At 40.8% G+C, this 17,816-nt stretch overlaps 1 protein-coding gene across 3 annotated transcripts in view; it reads right to left on the bottom strand.

The window, feature by feature from the left end:
- RNF13 (ring finger protein 13) overlaps positions 1 to 11,486 on the bottom strand; it is a 44,346-nt gene extending 32,860 nt beyond the window's left edge. For all 3 annotated transcript variants that reach the window (XM_080410275.1, XM_080410276.1, XM_080410277.1), the window contains exons 1-3: positions 11,330 to 11,486; positions 4,536 to 4,663; positions 1,591 to 1,671 (exon numbers count right to left, since the gene is read on the bottom strand). In XM_080410275.1, coding sequence (XP_080266401.1) covers positions 1,591 to 1,671; positions 4,536 to 4,649 — 195 coding nt within the window. In that variant the 5' untranslated portion in view covers positions 4,650 to 4,663; positions 11,330 to 11,486. The remainder of the gene's footprint in view (positions 1 to 1,590; positions 1,672 to 4,535; positions 4,664 to 11,329) is intronic.
- Positions 11,487 to 17,816: the final 6,330 nt, after the last annotated feature.

Below are 17,816 nucleotides of genomic sequence, written 5' to 3'. Positions count from 1 at the left end.
CTACTACCTTAGCAGAAGTTCAGAAAAAGTAGATAGACAATGCCTTCTCATCATTGCCTGTGGAAGCTGCATTTATTTAACTTTCCCACAGTTCTTTCCCATTTCACCTTTAATGTCATTTCCCTTCTATTAATTTCATTCAGTCATTCTACACATCTTACTGCATTCCAAGTGTATCAATCACACCAGGCACACGGAAAAGGAATTATCCCAGTGTACAAAACTGTCTTGTTACTGTATTTCAGAAGACATTGGGTCTTCAGAATTTCTCATCTAGTGCAAAATACTGATAAAGCCCCATATGTATTCCCCAGGTTACAGCCATCTTTGAAAATTTTTTGCACGTTAATCACTTTGCATAATATGTCAACATGACTTTTCTCTTTCTAGTTCCATCAACATTTGCAAAATCTTACTTCTGTCTTCTCTTAATGCTAGCTGCATTTTACAGTTGAATATGGTATAATATTTACATTCTTTTTAGTTATTTATCAAAGAAAACTGGATTAACAAAATTTCAAAAAATTTAAGTCAAATGTACTTTTTCTGCTAATTCTATAGATAATCACTTACTAGTGCCTTTTGCTATTAGTCCTATGACAAGTTTTCAAGTCACATCATGGCATTCCTATCCCAGTATGATTTTATTTGGAGTGAAGACACTGTAACTGGTAACTAACTAAAACGTGTATACATACTACCTGCATTTTGCCCACATAAATGAAACAGAGTACAATAAAATAGTATTAGTGCAACACAGGCCTCAGAGGAGCACAGGGAGAATGGGGAACTTCTCATCTACTAACCGGTGCAGGCTGCACTTGAAAGGAAACTCTAAGGAGAGGGCACATGGTCAATACCCTGCTATACAGCCACCAGCTTTGTGGCACTGCCTGTGGGAGCTAAGGTAGACCCACATTCCCTGCACATTTCCATTCAGTTACTAAAGAAATGCAAGGAGGGAAGCAAACTGACAATAGTTCTTGTACTCTCCCAAGAAAACAAGCTACAATTCCTTTACACAGCACTCTTAATATGGGCCACATGCAAGCAATATAATCCCTCTTGCCCTTCTGCATTTTACAGCGTGAAGGGGCTCACCAATATATAAACCTACAGAGACAGTAAGTCCTCCAAGTATTTTTTTTTTTTTTTTTAAATAAGACAAGTAATTCAATCTGGCATCCACCAGCTCCAGTGTAAGGTAACTGACATCATATCATATCACCACCAACTTTGGAGAAAACAATGGTCTACCAAACTTACTTTCTTAGATTCCCATCATTCAGCCATTGTTTAGTTAGTTATTAAAAATGTTCAACAAATTCCCTCTTACATACAAAAGGTCAGGTTACCAAAATTCTTGTCTTTAGGAGAGGAATCTCCCATTCACAGGCAATGGTTCATATCAAACATTTGTTCTGCTTGAGCAGTAGGTTCATCAGTTCAATATTTATTTTTTCCTCAGTACTATATTAATTTAACTTTTCCTTTTTAGTTTACAGAAGAAGTGTTCAGCAGGTACAGTCCTAATATATATACACATATATATTTTTTAGGGTATAGATCAGATTTTAATTTTTTTTTTACCTTCAAGCCTTCTGCTGGCAGCCTGTAGCCAAATCTAGCAGGTAGATCATCAAAGGTCTGGGTTCCATTTTCAAGATTATACTAAGAGAAATAAATTTTAAAGAAAATTCAGGTTTGCAATGAGAGAAATTGAAAACAAGAAATAAACACCACTGCAAATATTTTAATCTTAAAAAAATATATCAGACATAGGACCTCTTGTGACCATGTCAATAAAACCACAAGATTGCTTCTTCCATTTGTCTTCCACCCACACGATAACATGCTTATCCAGTTGTTGAAACAAAAATGTTACAGATCTTCTGCTAAATCATCTGTATATTAAATCTTTCTTTTTACTGCCTACAACTCAAATACAGTCATATTTGCAGAAGAGAAACTACAAATCACCCAAAAAAAAACAAAATTGTGATGAGCTGGGTGGGGTTTTTTTTGATGGTGGTGTTCTTTTCAGTTTTTTCACTTTGAACTCACTTGCGCACAGGGAAGAACAGCTTTTAACAGGTGGGTTGCTGTAGGCAAAGAATAGCCTCCATCTATTATCCCTTCTCAATTCCCTGCTACCTATACAGGTTAGCAGCTGTAAACTATCTCTACAGTTTTGTTTTATACCAACAATAAGCTTTCCTTTCAAAACAGAGGAATACTGTAGAGACTTCCAAATCTGTGGAAGCTTTGCTTTCCCTTTTCTTTTTCATCTTTTGTAGCTCTGTGATATACCTAACCAATGCAGAATCCATACAAAAAAGTGCTAATTTTATGTGTGCTAAAATTTTTGTCATTAAAAGTACAAGAAGTTATTTTCCTGCAAAAGTTGTGAAATATACAGTAACTGACTTGAATGCACATCAGTTGATAAGTTTTAATAAATAGTTTAGTGACTCAGAAATATTCGTCTATTCATTGTATCATCCAGTTGTCATACCGAACAGTCAAGTAACGAGCATGTTTATTTCAGAGGGACAAAACGTCTAACAGCCAGACTCAGACAGGGGAACTCAAACTATAGCTCAAAGAAAAACACTACCGTGATTTAACTCTTTTGAAGGTGCTTCCTCCCCACAAACTTTAATAAAATTGAAGGCAGAAGTAGGAATGGAGCTAGGTTTCAAGTAAGCGTTTCTGTTCTGTGCAATCAATCTGCTCCATACAGCCCCTCCTCCTGACCATCCATCCTACCATCACAAAACACAGCTCTGCACCAGTCTGCTGCCTTCCTCCATCCTCACTATTCACTCATCTATCTTCTTCAAAACATCCTTCCCGAGCTTGTGCTGCAGTAAGGTTTCACTTGAATCACTTAGGAAGCTCCAACTTAACCTACGATTCAGATACAAACCTATTTATTTTTATCTCTGATTTAAAAAATAACCAGTGATGCTTCATATACACGTAACAGCACTTTATACAAACATAATCCTTCATTGGAGGCTGCAACTACATGAGAACACAGAAGCATAACAATATACTTAGAGAACTATGGAAAAGAATTTCTTTCATTGGCAAATTCAAAACTTTGGTTGGAATTTTGCTCCCCCAACAGGCAATTAAACCAGGAAATCTCTCAAGATTATACACTATCTGCATGCCTTCAATTCCATGTGACACAGTGTGCAAACATTCCCTCTTCTGAGTATCTCTTAAGCATTCCACAGCACGGTATAATAAGTTCATCTCTTATTTCCTACTTCAAAAATATTCTTAGACTAGATCTGTAACTTCCCAATATCCAAGAATAAATGACAATTAATATTTAGATAGAAATCACTGTAGAATACCACACAGAGAAGCTTAAATAGAAGAAATTAAACTTCAAAAATGCCTTTTTTTTTCCCTTTTTTTGAGGCTGGGGAGGGTTTTTGTTTTGTGGGGGTTTTAAAATATCTTTTCTAAGAGAGGAATTAGCAAGAATGAAAATTAGGGTTTTTTTATGAAAAAAGGAAGCACAAGCTTGATGGGAGATGAAAGGGAGGGGGGAAATCTGGTTTACAGTAGAAAGGCAGTTTAAAATTTCACAATACAATGGTGATGTCAGCTCCATAACAAAGCAATTATCTATCTGCATTGTTTCTTAAATTTTTTATCTACAAAAAAGTAATATAATAGTAACAACCCAAAGATCCAAATAACATAATTCGGTATTCATCAACCCACATTACCACAAACTTTTAAGTATTTTTGTTTTAACTTTTAGCTTCAGGGGGTTTTCACTGTGTGCCCCTAAATTAACTAATATGGTATTAACAACTCCCCTGGATATCAATGTAACTAGCAGAAATTATAGAGACTACAATACTTAAGTTTAATTATTTCAATGGCTTAAGCTCTGTACTACAGACACATATAACTTCCTCCATAAGGCTACATAATATACAAAATCAGTAATAAATAGCCCAGCAGCAACTTTTACCACTGACCCTATATTGATTATACTGTTTATTAGCCTGATCATTTCAAATTCTACACACCCAAAAATATTATTCCTAACAGCTATTAAAAAATATATCTAGGTGTAACATACAAAAAAACTTTACTGACAAGGCCTCCAGCATGTACATAAACTATACTAGCCACAGAAGATTATTTTACTTTACTTAAATACAGTTACCCTACAAAACGGCATCCATCACCAAAATTTAAATTGCTGTGTAAACCAAATGATCATGGAATTTTTTTTAAGGAGGTTATAACATGCCATAGGGTATATGGTCAGAGTAGAACTTTTTAAATGACTAAGGGAATTCAGTGCTTTCACTGTCATGATATCTGAGCACACATCACCTGTAAGCTCATTTGAAAATTTACAATTTGTTTTTTTAAACTATTAAGGCAATTCCATTCCAAGCAACCTGCTATAACATTTACTGTACTGATTCATTAATAGAATAGTTTAAAAGAAGATTAAGTTTTACAGAGATTTCATCTATGTAGAAAAATATACTTACTGCTAAAATATCTGCCTCCACAGGTAAAAGATTCAGGAAAGCAAACAACTGAACAGTCAAAATAGTGTATATCTGAGTAGCAGACAACATCAGCATTCCTATTGACAACAGCATACTTTATTTAATACCTGCAACAACAACAAAAAAAAAAGTAGAGGGTCAAGGCATATACTAGATATTTTCCTCTGTAATTCCACTGGGCTCAATTAATCAATTAAAACTTTTCTTCTAAAGAAGCATGCAAAATTGTATGTTTACTTTTGAGAAACAAGTACTCTTTAATCCACACAATTACTTCAGACATAGAAGTCCCTGTTTCTAAGAGCACATAATCTCCAAGGGAATATATGCATAAAACAAAAATTATGATAGTAGCACTTGAAAAACTTTAGGCAACACACAGCATTGCAAGCAGATAAAGGAATGAACATTCACATGATATTAAACATCCTTAGATGTTCGTAATCGACGCTTTTTTAACATATATCCAAATCAGCAAAATACCTCATGTGCCTAGAGTAATTCTACTAAAAACATTTATTTCCAGTATACGCTTGCAAAACCAGCATGATACCCCTAACAAACTCAAAGTAGTTCTATCAACTTCAGTGAAAATCACAAGTGCTTGAACGTGAATGTGACTCATGGTCTGGACAGCAGATTTAGTCTCCTGTGAAGTGTGTGCATTTCTGAGACCTCTAAAAAAACCAACACAAGTACTGTGTAAAGTATGCTTGCATACATTTCACAAGTTCATGACATTAAAAGGAAGTTAATCCTGCTCTGGTAATAAATTCCCTGGAAATAGGGGAGCACGTTTCCTAATGGCAACTGTTTGAAACCGCCGATTTATCATTAACGAAAATGTGAAGGAAAAAAAAAAAAGTGAGGAGTCTGCTTCGGAGGAAGTAAACCAAACATTTTATCTTTGCCACACAAATATTTTTTTTAAAATGTTTTAAAAACAAAAATTAAGGGCCTGAATGCCCTCCTTGTATGAGCAATGATACCTGCACCCTTACTGAAGTCAGAGTACCATGTTAACCCCAAAACAACCCCAACAACCACACCAAACCACCAACAACATAAAACCCCAACCAAAGAAAAAAAACAAACACAAAAAAAACCCTGCATGAACAGAACTTTGAACTTCCTCTCAAATTTAACACATGCATTGACTACAATGGTAACAGACTTCATTCTGTAATCTCTCATATCAGAAGTTAACCAATTTACAATTATACATATCTTGAAACCTCAAAATTTGGCCCAACAAATGATAAAACATTTAAATTTTGAATATTTTAATTCTTTCCAGCAAAGACAAAAGCTAGCACTTAAGATAACAATCCACAGCACCGCTCATTTAGAAACTCTAGTATTCTTTGAAACAGGTTACAGATTACTTTCCACTTGCCTTTTCCAAATAATTATTTTTCTGACACCAGTAAGAGTCCCAGTCTTGACAACAAACATGATGCAGGTTGAAATATCATTTCTATGACTGAAAAAGGCTGTTCCTTAGAATTACAGAATTTACTGGATGTCTGTAAAGAACCACCTTCCTCCATATTTATCACAGGACCCTCCAATTTATGCTCTCACAATCCACAAACACACAAACAACACTGTACAAATCTGCCACATTTGCTAAACAGCACATTTAATGTAGTAGTAAGTGGTGTCTCTGCGAAGCTTTAGCCTAAAATGCTCAATACCATGGACACTAAATCCAGTGCAGGTCTTTCAGCTTCTTATACAAACAAGAGGTAACTACATTAATACACACTAGTATGACAGTAAAAAATTCTAGTAGCTAAACTGCAAAATTAAGAATCCAAAATCTGAGGTTGGGCGAGGGAAAGGAGTAAGTTTCAGCCTTCCACACAAATGACACCTTTCAGTGCACGCCACACACACTGAATGAAGCAAGGTTCAGTAGGGGAAAAATGAGAAAGTGATTTATTAAACCATATAGCCATTTCTACACATGGAATACAAATACACATTTCTACAAATGGATAAACTTAAGTTGCACAAGTAGCCACAAAAGTAGTATATCCTCACTTCTGAGTCCCTGAACTTCCACATAAACTGTACCTTTCAATAATTTTTGCACCCCTTAGAAACTTCCTAATGTTTTTAAAGGGATTTAAATTCCTGTAAGGTATACTTTCCACAGCTTTCAGTAATGTAGGGAGTTGACAGCCTTTATTTGCATCGTTGAGAAATGCAATCTGAACTGGAGGAATAGTTCGCTGACAAAGGGATAGAGACTTCCAGAGAGGAAAGATGTGGAACTAGGCAAGAACCCTGGCCAGATGCCCATTTATCTTCTCCCCCATCTCTCATAACCTACATGTAGAGGCTTCTGCCTTATGTGATCCAAAACATACAAAATGCCTCTCTCCACCCCAGGCTCCCCCCTCCCCCCCGCCCCCATTTAAACCAGCATCTGTTTTCTCTACCTCTTCACTGACTTAACCCTTTCTCTTTCTTTTCCTCAAATGTCATATTCTGTCAGTTTTATTAAAACAGAAGTCAGCATCAATGTACAATTTTAAAGTGCTAGTATAACATGTTCTACATCAATTCTGTGCACGAGTCACAAAAATACACTTAATCTATACGAGCATATTATGAGCCTTTATAAGCATACTGACATTGGAGACATTTTCTAAACTTGCATTTTAAAAGAACACATTTTAACTATGTAATAACCTAGACCATTTAATAGCTGCACTTCCATCTACAGAACTTTGGAGGTAACAGCCATACTTCATTTCTCTGTGCCATGCTCTTACAGTCTGAATGTACTACCCAAGTTCAGTGGAACAGCTACAAGCACACAAGCTGTGAGGGGGAAGAGTCAGTGGGATTCTGCATTATGAGCCACCTAGATGAGGGACTCCTCATCTGCTGGACACGGTCTTAAAAAAGAATGACAGAGAACTCTTCACACAGGAAGTTTATTGCAAAGAAAACTGAGTGAGGTAATACATTTTAGTGCTTAAACAAATAACTTTTTGTTTTTCTGTTAAGAGAACCATCTTAACAACAAAATCTCTCTAGAACAAGGAATAGTAATGGAGAATTACCCTAACTGAGCCTCCTCCCACAACATACTTTCACTTTCTAACTTGGGATGTAGTAAGAGGGGAGCGCACAGTCTGATCATCATTAATTCCCAGAAAACATCTGGCATTAGGAATACTCCAGGAGAATGATGGCAGTCACTATTAATAAGCAGCAGCCAGGAGGAGCCTCCCCCTGTGTTCTCACTTCTAAATACCTTCCGCTGCATAACCACAACCTAATGCCAAAGACTGGGACCTGTTCTCCACTGACAGGTCATGTCTGACAATTCCTTGTTGTACTGTTGCTACAGTCATAATCCAGTCTTAAGACAGACAATGATTAGACATCTACAGAGGAACTGCAGGTTCCCCTCAGGCTTAGTTAGCTATAACATGATTATGTGCAGGCAATCTCTTAAGAACACAGAAGTACCAATTACCATATTCCCCTCATGAAAACTAACACCTAAACATGACCAAGCTAAAAAAATCCAACATTCAGAATGCCAACACATTCAATAAAAATCATGTGACCCACTACACCTCCTACTTCAGGCTACAAAACAAGCAACAATTAAGTGCCATATCTAGCATGAACTCTTATCACTGCCATCGCTGAATGTGAAAGAATTGCTTCATCCACAGACAGACAACTATCTATCTTTAGTGATTCTTCTAGTCTCACAGTAAGAAATTACCTGAAATAACGTAAAATTAAAATAGTGGTAACTTAAAACAAAAGCAAATACACTGGATCCAATATTGCTGTAATAGTTAAAGTAATTTAGGGACAAGTTTTATAAGTAGATAGTACGTGCTTAGTAATATAATCAGAATATCTGGATCTCCTCTAATTTCTTCTATTGAAGGAATCAGAAATAATTCATAAACAATTAAACTCAACTAGGTAACCCAAGTTGTTTGTATGACTACGTATGAAAACCTCCAAGCTGAGGCTTCTCATTTAAATGGTTCCATGTGGATTTGTTTTCATTTGACCATACGTATTTCATTCTGAGAATTGTAACCTCGCAGACTTACATCAAGACATCACAGCCAAAACTACTATGCTCTCTTTCAGGATCAAGACACACCTAAGAATTCCTGTCTTCCTGTCCCATCCTTCATGGGTTTTTTAAGCAGAAAGCATTGTCCCATGATCTGATGTTCTCAACTTTAATTAAATACTGGAGAGTTAGAATTCATTTAAACTGACGCAAACGTGAAGATAATTAAAAATTGTTATTACTAATGGGAGGAAACAGCTGAAACTTTCAAGAACAGTTCTCATGATTCTGACTTAGTCATTCAGACATATGATGCTTTGTGAAACTTCCAACTGGTTAGCAGAACATAAGTTACAGTCAAAGGAACCTGTAAAGAATTATGAAATTCATGGGGGTTTTATCTCTAAATTAAGATTCACCAGCTTCTCTCATCAGCCTGCCCTAACAAAGAGGATGTCAGTGAAACTGGAAGGATAAAGAACAATCGTTCAAATAACACAATCACTTTTACTATGACAGAAGCAGCAATATGTTTGAAACTATCGCACTGTTTTAACCAACACGATAAATTCAGCACATACAACACAGAGAAAGAATTAAAATAGGATTGAGCAAGGTTAGAAAATAGCACCATTAAAGTTGTCCTTGAACCAACACGTATGCACTTGCAAACACCACGCAGTCTTCCCTGTCAGGGATTTACATATATACGGATTCTTCTGGACCCCAGAACTATTGCCTCAAATGTAAGCAAAAAAAGCCTTACAATTTCTGAAATTCCATGGCTCATTTGTGGACAACACTGTCAATTGAACAAGGCAGCTTAAGAGCACACAGAAATTCAGATGTATGTAATTAAAGACTATACTGTAAAACACACAAAAAAGTTGAACTTGACTCTCCATTGATCTTCAGTACCTTACACCTAGTTTTCCAGTGTGAACAGACACATTTCTCCTTTGGATGGTTTGAAAGTTGTTTGGTTTTTTTTTTTTCAGTTCCCACTAGAACTCACAAAACAAACTAAGCCTGTGGAGCTACATCCCTCTGTCACAGGACTGAACAGGATCACCACTTCAGAACTGAGAAAGGGGAAGTGTGGGGCATGCTGGATCACAGCATAGCCATAAGCAGCAAGGCAACTGTGAAGCAAATACACTAATTTGGGATGCATCAGACAAGGTATTGCCCTTGAAAATAAGGCAGCAGTACTATCATTGTATGTACAACAGAAAATACGTTGCCAAGTACACTTTCAAAGAAAAATATCCCTTCTCACTCAAAAATAAGGATGACTAAATAAGCTCCATACAGAACTGACAAAACACAATAGATGCATCTATCTGCTGTATTAGACATTAAGAACACCTTGCTTACCTCTTAATACATTAAGAGTATTGTTTGCATTAATAATCAGGGGTTATGAAACACAGTGGGTTTTTTTTAACACCAATACACTGACTCCCAGACTAGAAGAGGCAACTTCAGTAGAAAACATTCTTCTGGATACAGCCTCTGCATCCTATGAAAGATAACTAACCCATTTCACACTTGCCAAAATGAACAAGCCTTGGGAGCACGCTTAAGACAGTTGTCATGAAGAAATTACACGGCTTGGGACACAGATATGAACATTCAGAGCTTCTGGCAACTAGCCACAAACCAAGCTCCACAAAGTCTATGCAAATATCTCAATTAGCTTTAAACATATTTCATACTGGAAGACAACACAAAGCAATTCCTCATCCACACGCTTACGCTCATACTTCAACCGTCTCAAGAAAACAGCTCCTTCCCCTCACATTGGTGAAAAAAACTGAATGTATTAAAGAAATTTAAATTCCATTTTAGTGCCAAATAGAATTGCAGTACTTACAGCAATCACAAAAAAAAATCATATAAACATAAACTCTGTCCTGCCACAAACTTGGTGACAACATTATAAATATTCTGGTAGATTAGGCTGTACCTTCCAACATTGCACAAGCACAGAATGAACAAAAATTACACAGATAATATCAATAGTTTTCAAACGTACCCCCAAAAGCCCCCATGTTTCAGCTTTTTGCAGTCTGATGTCATCATATCATCGCTGACCCGAATCTCCACTCAAGACCTACCCACAGAACTGAAAACTAATGCGCACAAAGAAAGTTCATCATTCAGGTCCGATAAGATGGGAGAACTACTCCTCTCATATTTTATTTTCATTTTTTTTAGTAGCAATTTGGTTGTCAGCAAGCCAGGCTCCGTGCTACTCATTATCTTCCAACCATAACCAGTATGGGATATAATCAGTGCAGAGCCAGCCTCAAAGAAACCACGCACCGGGCAGCGCAGTGAAATGCCAGAGCGAGGGTTCAGCTTCCACCAGCCTAGAAGCGATGCTGCGGGAGAGCCCCACCGTCCTCCCCTCCCTTCCTCCGAGGAAGACCTTGGACGCCGGCTGCAGCGACGGCCCGCGGAGCAAGGAAGGAGGCAGGCAGGTAGACCGCGTCCAGGCCGGCCCTAGCTCCGCCTGAGCCGCACGGACGGGCGGCCCCGCCTCGCCCCTCCAAGGGTGGAGGCGAATAAGCGCTGCGCAACGGAGCGACAGGCCCAGTAATTCCTTGACCGCCACGAAGTCACGGCGCCCGGCAGCTGGAAAGAAACCCAAAGGGTCCCGGCGACCGCGCCCCCGCCCAGCGGCCCCCGCCGCAACGGCCCTCACCTGCGGGCCCGGCACAGGGCCCGGCGCGGGTAGCCGAGGGCCGCGCCTAGGCCGACTCCATGGCGCGCTCCGTCCCCTCAGCGGCCGCGGCGGAAATCCCGCCCCGCCGCCGCTCGGAGAGAGGCTCCGGCCCGGGGCAGGCCATTGCTCGCCCGAGCTGCCACTCAGCCGCCGACGCGTGACGTGGGGCGGGCTTCGCGGGCGAGCGGCCCCGCCTACGGGGTGCGGGGAGGTGCTGCCGCTGCGGCTGCCAGGGGCCGCGCGCCGCGGCTGGGCCGGAGCGGGGCAGGGCGGGGCGGAGCGGGGCCGGCCGGCCCCTCCCCCGCCTCCTAGGCCGCCTCAGCAGCCTCGGCAGCCTCAGCAGGCGGCGGGTTCTTGGGGAACGGTTGGGGTGCAGCTGCGTATTTTGTCGCGGCTTTCCGATACTGGCGCTCGGCGCGGCGCGGTCTCTCAGCCCATCGAGTGCGGCGGAAACGCGGCTTGGGCAAAGTTTGCCGTCGCCTGCGAGCTCGGGTTTAGCGTAAGGCAGAGCGGGCGGTGCCGCCGGGGTACGTGGGGAAGAAGGTAACTGGGGTCAGCTCGGGCCCGCCCCGCCGCCGCCTCCCTGCCGTCACCTCAGTACGGAGCCTACTGAGGCGCGGCCTGTGTGCTCTGCCGCCGTTCGCCCCCGCAGCCACCTCCCGCCCGCGCCGCGGCCCTGGCGGAAGCCCAGCACGCTCTGCAACCAGAGCGTTGAGTCCTGGCAGTCTGGGAGGCAAGGAGGGGTATACCCCTCCCACTAACTTTAGCCCAACTCTGTGTTTAAAGCGACCAAAATCAAACAAAAAAACACACTTGAGAAATGTAAGTTAGGCATGAAAAGTAAATGGGACACGGGACGAGAGGAGGAGGGAAAAGGAAGGTAGTGGGGTAAGGGTCGGTCTCTTTTCCCAGGTGACAAGCGGTAGGACAGGAGGAAATGGCCTAATGTTTTGCCAAGGGAGGTTTAACCTGGATATTAGGAAAGATTTCTTCACCGAAAGGGTTGCTAAGCATTGGAACAGGCTGCCCAGGGAGGTGGTGGAGTCACCATCCCAGGAGGGATTTAACAGACGTGTAGACGTGGCCCTTAGGGACACGGGTTAGCGGTGGGCTTGGCAGTGCTGGGTTAACGGTTGGACTTGATGGTCTTAAAGGTCTTTTCCAACCTAAATGATTCGACAATTCTGTGATAATGAATGTACTTGCTATATTATGCCATTTACCACTTTCATAACCTTCAGGGGTTGACAGTATCTCATACTTAAGCAAATAGTGAGCGAAAGTCCTTTTCCTTCAATGTGAGGTATGCCTTGCTTTTAACAATATTTATGTAAAAAAATCACGTAGCCTTTCTCTGAAGTTTACTTCTACACCAATGTGTGTCTTCCTTTAATTACTCTTTTCCTTCATGCTTACCGTAACACTTTCTCTGGGGAAGATACAGGATCTGCTATCCACATAGAAAGCACATGTAGACTAGAATTATGATTGTCTGACCAGCCACTTGCAAACAGTGTGAATTTTTATCCTTTGACCAGCTTCACAACAGGTAAAGGAACTTAACTGGTATTTGAAACATGTTGCCTTTGCCCAACTGGCTGCTAAGTTTCAAAGCTGGTGTGGTGGGGAGTTAACTAGTAAGTGAACAGGCATTTCTCAGGCCAATTTTGTTTCACTGGGAAGCAAGGATGTAAAAAACACTGTGATTTTTAATCATTTTCCCCCTATATGCAGGAATACTTAATGAATTTATTAGTTGCTCGTTGCTGTAATACTTGACTACATGTAAATCAGGACTTTTACCTTCTATATTCATTTGGCAGCTTCTGTCAACTGTTTGGATGTTTGCAGCTCTGTATTTTTCTGTGATAGCAGTACCACTGTACTGGGAGATCTAGTGACTGAGGAAAAAGGAAGGGAACTCCTGAAAACATAATATGTTTTCTAGCTTATGACACCAATCTTCTCTATCAGGAGAGGATGAATGGAAAAGTTCATCTCAATAATGGGAGATACTATCTGGAATTTTTTCCCCTGCTTCATTGTGAGGTTGTGGGCAGCATTGCTAGAAGGTATGGATTTTTCTTTAGCAGCTCTATCTGCTGTTATTATTTTGAGGCCAACTGGGGAGCTAACATAGTTCACACAAGTTAGAAGAGATAGCCCTTGCATATACTGTTTTTCTTTCCTGGAATGTTAGAAGTATTCGACAACTTTGTCAATTTTCTGAACTCACGCTTGGGCTATTTTTAAATGGTCATATCTAATACAGGGCATTTACATGCTCAAACGGTATTTCTTTTTTATGTGGCATACCATAGGATTCCCAAGTGAACAGGATGACTGCAAAGGAAAATGCCTTACAAAGATGGATCCCACCGGTTTTGTGGCAGTGGAGAGCATCACAGTTCTGCAGCTGGATTGTACATGAGTACAAAAGCCTACTTTTGAGCAAATCCTTCCAGAAATTTGTGCGTGCCAGTTAGGTAAATAATATCTTCATATTACTCGTTGGTTCACTTTATATTTCCAGTCTTCAACTTTTCTTCATTCTTTTTCCTTGCCATGTATACTCTATTTCTCTGTACTATCCTGCTGATGCTCTTATGGCATGAAGGAAACGAGCTGCCATTCTGAGCCTGTTATCAAAATTGCTGGAGTAGTTCACTTATTGTACATATAGACGTTCAGGGAATTTTTCCTCCCTTTTTTATGCATGTTATCTCCCCTGTTTTATATCTCTTTTACCTTCTGCCATAATTTTTATACTTACTTTTCAAGTGTACTATTTATATTCCTTTTTCTCACTTTAAACTTATGTTCTGATCAGCTTTAGTTTAGGATTTCACAGTCTGTTACTGTACTGTGTTCTTAAAATATGGACATGCATATACACACGTTTCCTCAAGGTAAACCAGGGGTTTTCTGACTTCAGGCTTAAAAAAGTTTTCCAAACATAATGGAGATACATTTGTATGAAGACGAGTAAAAATAAAAGATAAACTGTCCTGTTTAGGATTCAATTCTGTACTGTTTTCTGGAGGAAAAAATCCTCCAAAGTTTTTCACTATATTATGTATATCTTCTTTAGAAATGTACACAAGTAAAATTTGTGTCTTTCTCAAAATTATTTTAGCTAATGCTTTAACTCTTGTAAGGCTAATTGGTCAACTAGCCTGCTGATAGGAGACAGTGCCTACATGTAATTCTACCAGGGTATGTATATGTGTTAGGAATTTCTAGGGCTGAAGGATGTATAATCCTAAACAGCAAAGCCAAAGTATTGGCCAAGAGAAGAGACAACAGAATTGATCTCTTGTTTTGGAGTCACTTGATCTGAAATATGAGTAGAAGAAGATGGCAGTCTCCTGCAAAAAACTTAATAGTGATCCACCAAACTTTGGTACTTGCATAGAGATTCCTTGTATATCTTGGTAAACAAATACAAAGATTACATCCATTAGGATCTCCGTTATTGCCATGAAGGAATTGATCTTTGTAAAAACCTATTTTGATAGTTTGTCAATTAATGAGAGGTCCCACTCACTTTCAAATACTGGCTTTGGTCTGCCAACGTAGGTTGCATTTGATTGTGGCTGTAAAAGGTTGAGAGATGAGGTTGAGACCTGCCTGAGCAGAGTTGCTAGGGAGAATACTCTGAACCTCCATTTTATTTATGGTAGCTTTAAAAGGACTATCTTCTAGAACATCTATCTTTACTTGCCACTGAACCGAAGACAGCAGGAAAATGTGTGATTTACTATAGGCTTTCCAAACACAGTTCCCTGGTTCTCTTTCAAAATACAAATATCCATGAGTCTTACTGTAATTCAAAGATGATCTGTCACCATAAAGCATCCTTCAGACCAGAAATGAGAAACTAAATGGAGAGTAAAAAATGATGCATTAATAACTGCAAGGAAAAGTAATCATAAAAACAGACCATGTTAAAAGTGCTAAAACCAAATTTTATTCTTACTAGGAAGGGAGTTATGTTACACAATCAGTTTTTCTTCTGGAAATTGTAATATATTCTATGGCAGGGGTTAAATGCACTTTGGAAAATGGGAGAGGATGTCTTGAAATCAGAATTGCCAATGTAGTGAGAGGACTGCTGTGCTTATTATATGTAAGCTTACCTAAACCACCCAGGTCTGTCTGCACTCTTAAAAACTTTTTAGTTCAAGTCCTAGAAATGGTCTAATTATAGTAGCATGGACTATCGTACTGGTTAATTTATTCTGCAGTATACATAAGTTTCTCCTCACTTTGGTATTCCCATCTGTAATTGGAAGTCATATTCTTTCTTACTTCAGAGTTGCAATATTTTAAGATCTTGTGTGCTTCTCAGGTGGAAAGTGTTATGAAGGCAGAGTATAATCTTTTAGGGGCTGATGCTGGGTAAGAGAGGAACTGTTGGCAGGACACTGAAAATTGCTAAGGTAAATCAAATCATCAGCTGAGCAGAGGTCCTGAGCAGGGGTCAAAATTGGCAAAGGACAGAAGGAATTCAGATGAATGACTGAAATCTGGAAGAGCTGGGTGAGTTGGCAACTGAGAAGGGCAGTTAGTTTCTGAACTGTTTGGGGTTTAGGATGTTTGGGGTTGGTGTTTGGTTTTGGTTTTTTTTTTTTTGCTTTGATTCAGCTTCTGGTTACACCAACCAGAAACTGGTTTAATCTGAAATAAAGACTCTTTAATTATTGTTCAGCAGTACCAGTGAATAGCCTAGCCTGAGTGAAGTAGAGGGTAGATTTAGATGCGATATTAGGAAGAAATTCTGTGCTGTGGGAGTGGGAGGCGCTGGCCTAGGCTGCCCAGAGCAGCTGTGGGTGCCCCGTCCCTGGCAGGGCTCAAGGCCAGGCTGGACGGGGCTCTGGGCAACCTGGGCTGGGGGGAGGTGGCCCTGCCCGGGGCAGGGGGCTGGAGCTAGGTGGGCTTTAAGGGCCCTGCCAACCCAAACTGTTCTGTGATTCTCTGAGTAATACTTTTCCAAGTTCAGGTAGAGGCACCAAGTGAAGAATACAAAAATCTATGTTGTAGCTTGGAAACAATATGACAAGGACTGTCTGCAGAATGCACAGGTTAGATATATAGAAGGACTTGACAAGGTTATTTGGATGAGCTCATGAGAAACTTTGCTGCTTTGGGGGTGAACATCTGCTGGAAGGTCATGCTTGAAATCAAAAAACTAGAAACAAAAATCTGCAATCCTAGTACACCACCAGAAGTTGTTTGAATTTGTGAGGATGACTAAGAAATTACATTCCCTTCACACTGATTCACAATCATTACCTCAGCTTTCTCCTTTATGATTTTAAGAAGTAATGTCAAGCTATCCACTAAAATCTTCAAAGAACACGTGCTGAAGTATTACATTTAATATGTCAGTCTCTGATACCTGTGCGTGTAATATTGGACTTGCTCCTGGAAAGCATTGGAGCTGAGTAAGGAAATGGTTGGGAATGAATCCATAGTATATTTTCAGATCTTTCCATAGCAGTAGGTCTTGGTCCTGAGATCTATTGAGCATCATTAAGTAGAGCACTCAGCAGCATGGGTGAATGTTTAAAGCAGGGTGGGGTGGAGGGGGAATGGAAATGCTGGACAAACTTAGCGAGACCAGACTATTTTAGGTTGTTAGCTTCTCATGAGAAACTCATGGTAAGAACCCTGGCCCCAGTGACCTTGCAGAAACTTGTACCATACCCATTTCCCAGCCATAAAATTGCAAAAATTTCCTGTAGATGCAACTGTGGTCATGTATGAGTTTAGAAATTGGACATATAATGGCACCGGAACGTGCCTATTGGCAGGTGCATTTCGTCTAGATACGTGGGATAGCTGGGAAGAACTCCTGACCGCCCTTCCCGTGGAAGAGCACAGCGTGACCTGAGGAAAGGCCGGTGCTGCCGTCTGGTAACCCAGTACGGTAAAACATTCTTCCATGCACGTTTTCCAAACGCTATTCTGTCCTAATACAAAGCCTTCAAAAAATGACCTGCCTTCTTTTTTAACAAAACGAACTATACCCTGAAAGAGAAAAAAGATTCACGAGAAGTTACTTATGTTTTCAGTAATTCAGAACCTTGTCCTTTTGTCTTGGCGGGGCTCTGTTTAGCGTGGTAGGGGTGCGGCCTTCAGCGGGGGGACAGCACCGCCGTGGCTAGAGGCGCTGTCGCCGCGGCGGTGTCCGTTTGCTGCAGGCGGGCCGGGCCGGGCGGAGCGGTCTGTAGCGGGGCAATGCCGTGGCCGGTGCCTTAGAGGCGCGTTGCCCGCTGCGGGCGCCCCCCGCGACGCGGCTTCCCGAGCCGGTAGCGTACCCGCTTCCGACAGAGCGGCGGCTCCTGCGCGGCAGCTGCCCGCCCCGCCCCCTGCGCCGCCCCGCCCCCTGCGCCGCCCCGCCCCCTGCGCCGCCCCGCCCCCTGCACCGCCCCGCCCCCTGCACCGCCCCGCCCCCTGCACC

The sequence above is a fragment of the Falco punctatus genome (assembly GCF_963210335.1).
Source record: "Falco punctatus genome assembly, chromosome: 13".
Taxonomy (NCBI): Eukaryota; Metazoa; Chordata; class Aves; order Falconiformes; family Falconidae; genus Falco; species Falco punctatus.
The sequence above is the reverse complement of the archived record's forward strand: the minus strand, read 5'-3'. Positions and strand labels throughout refer to the sequence as shown.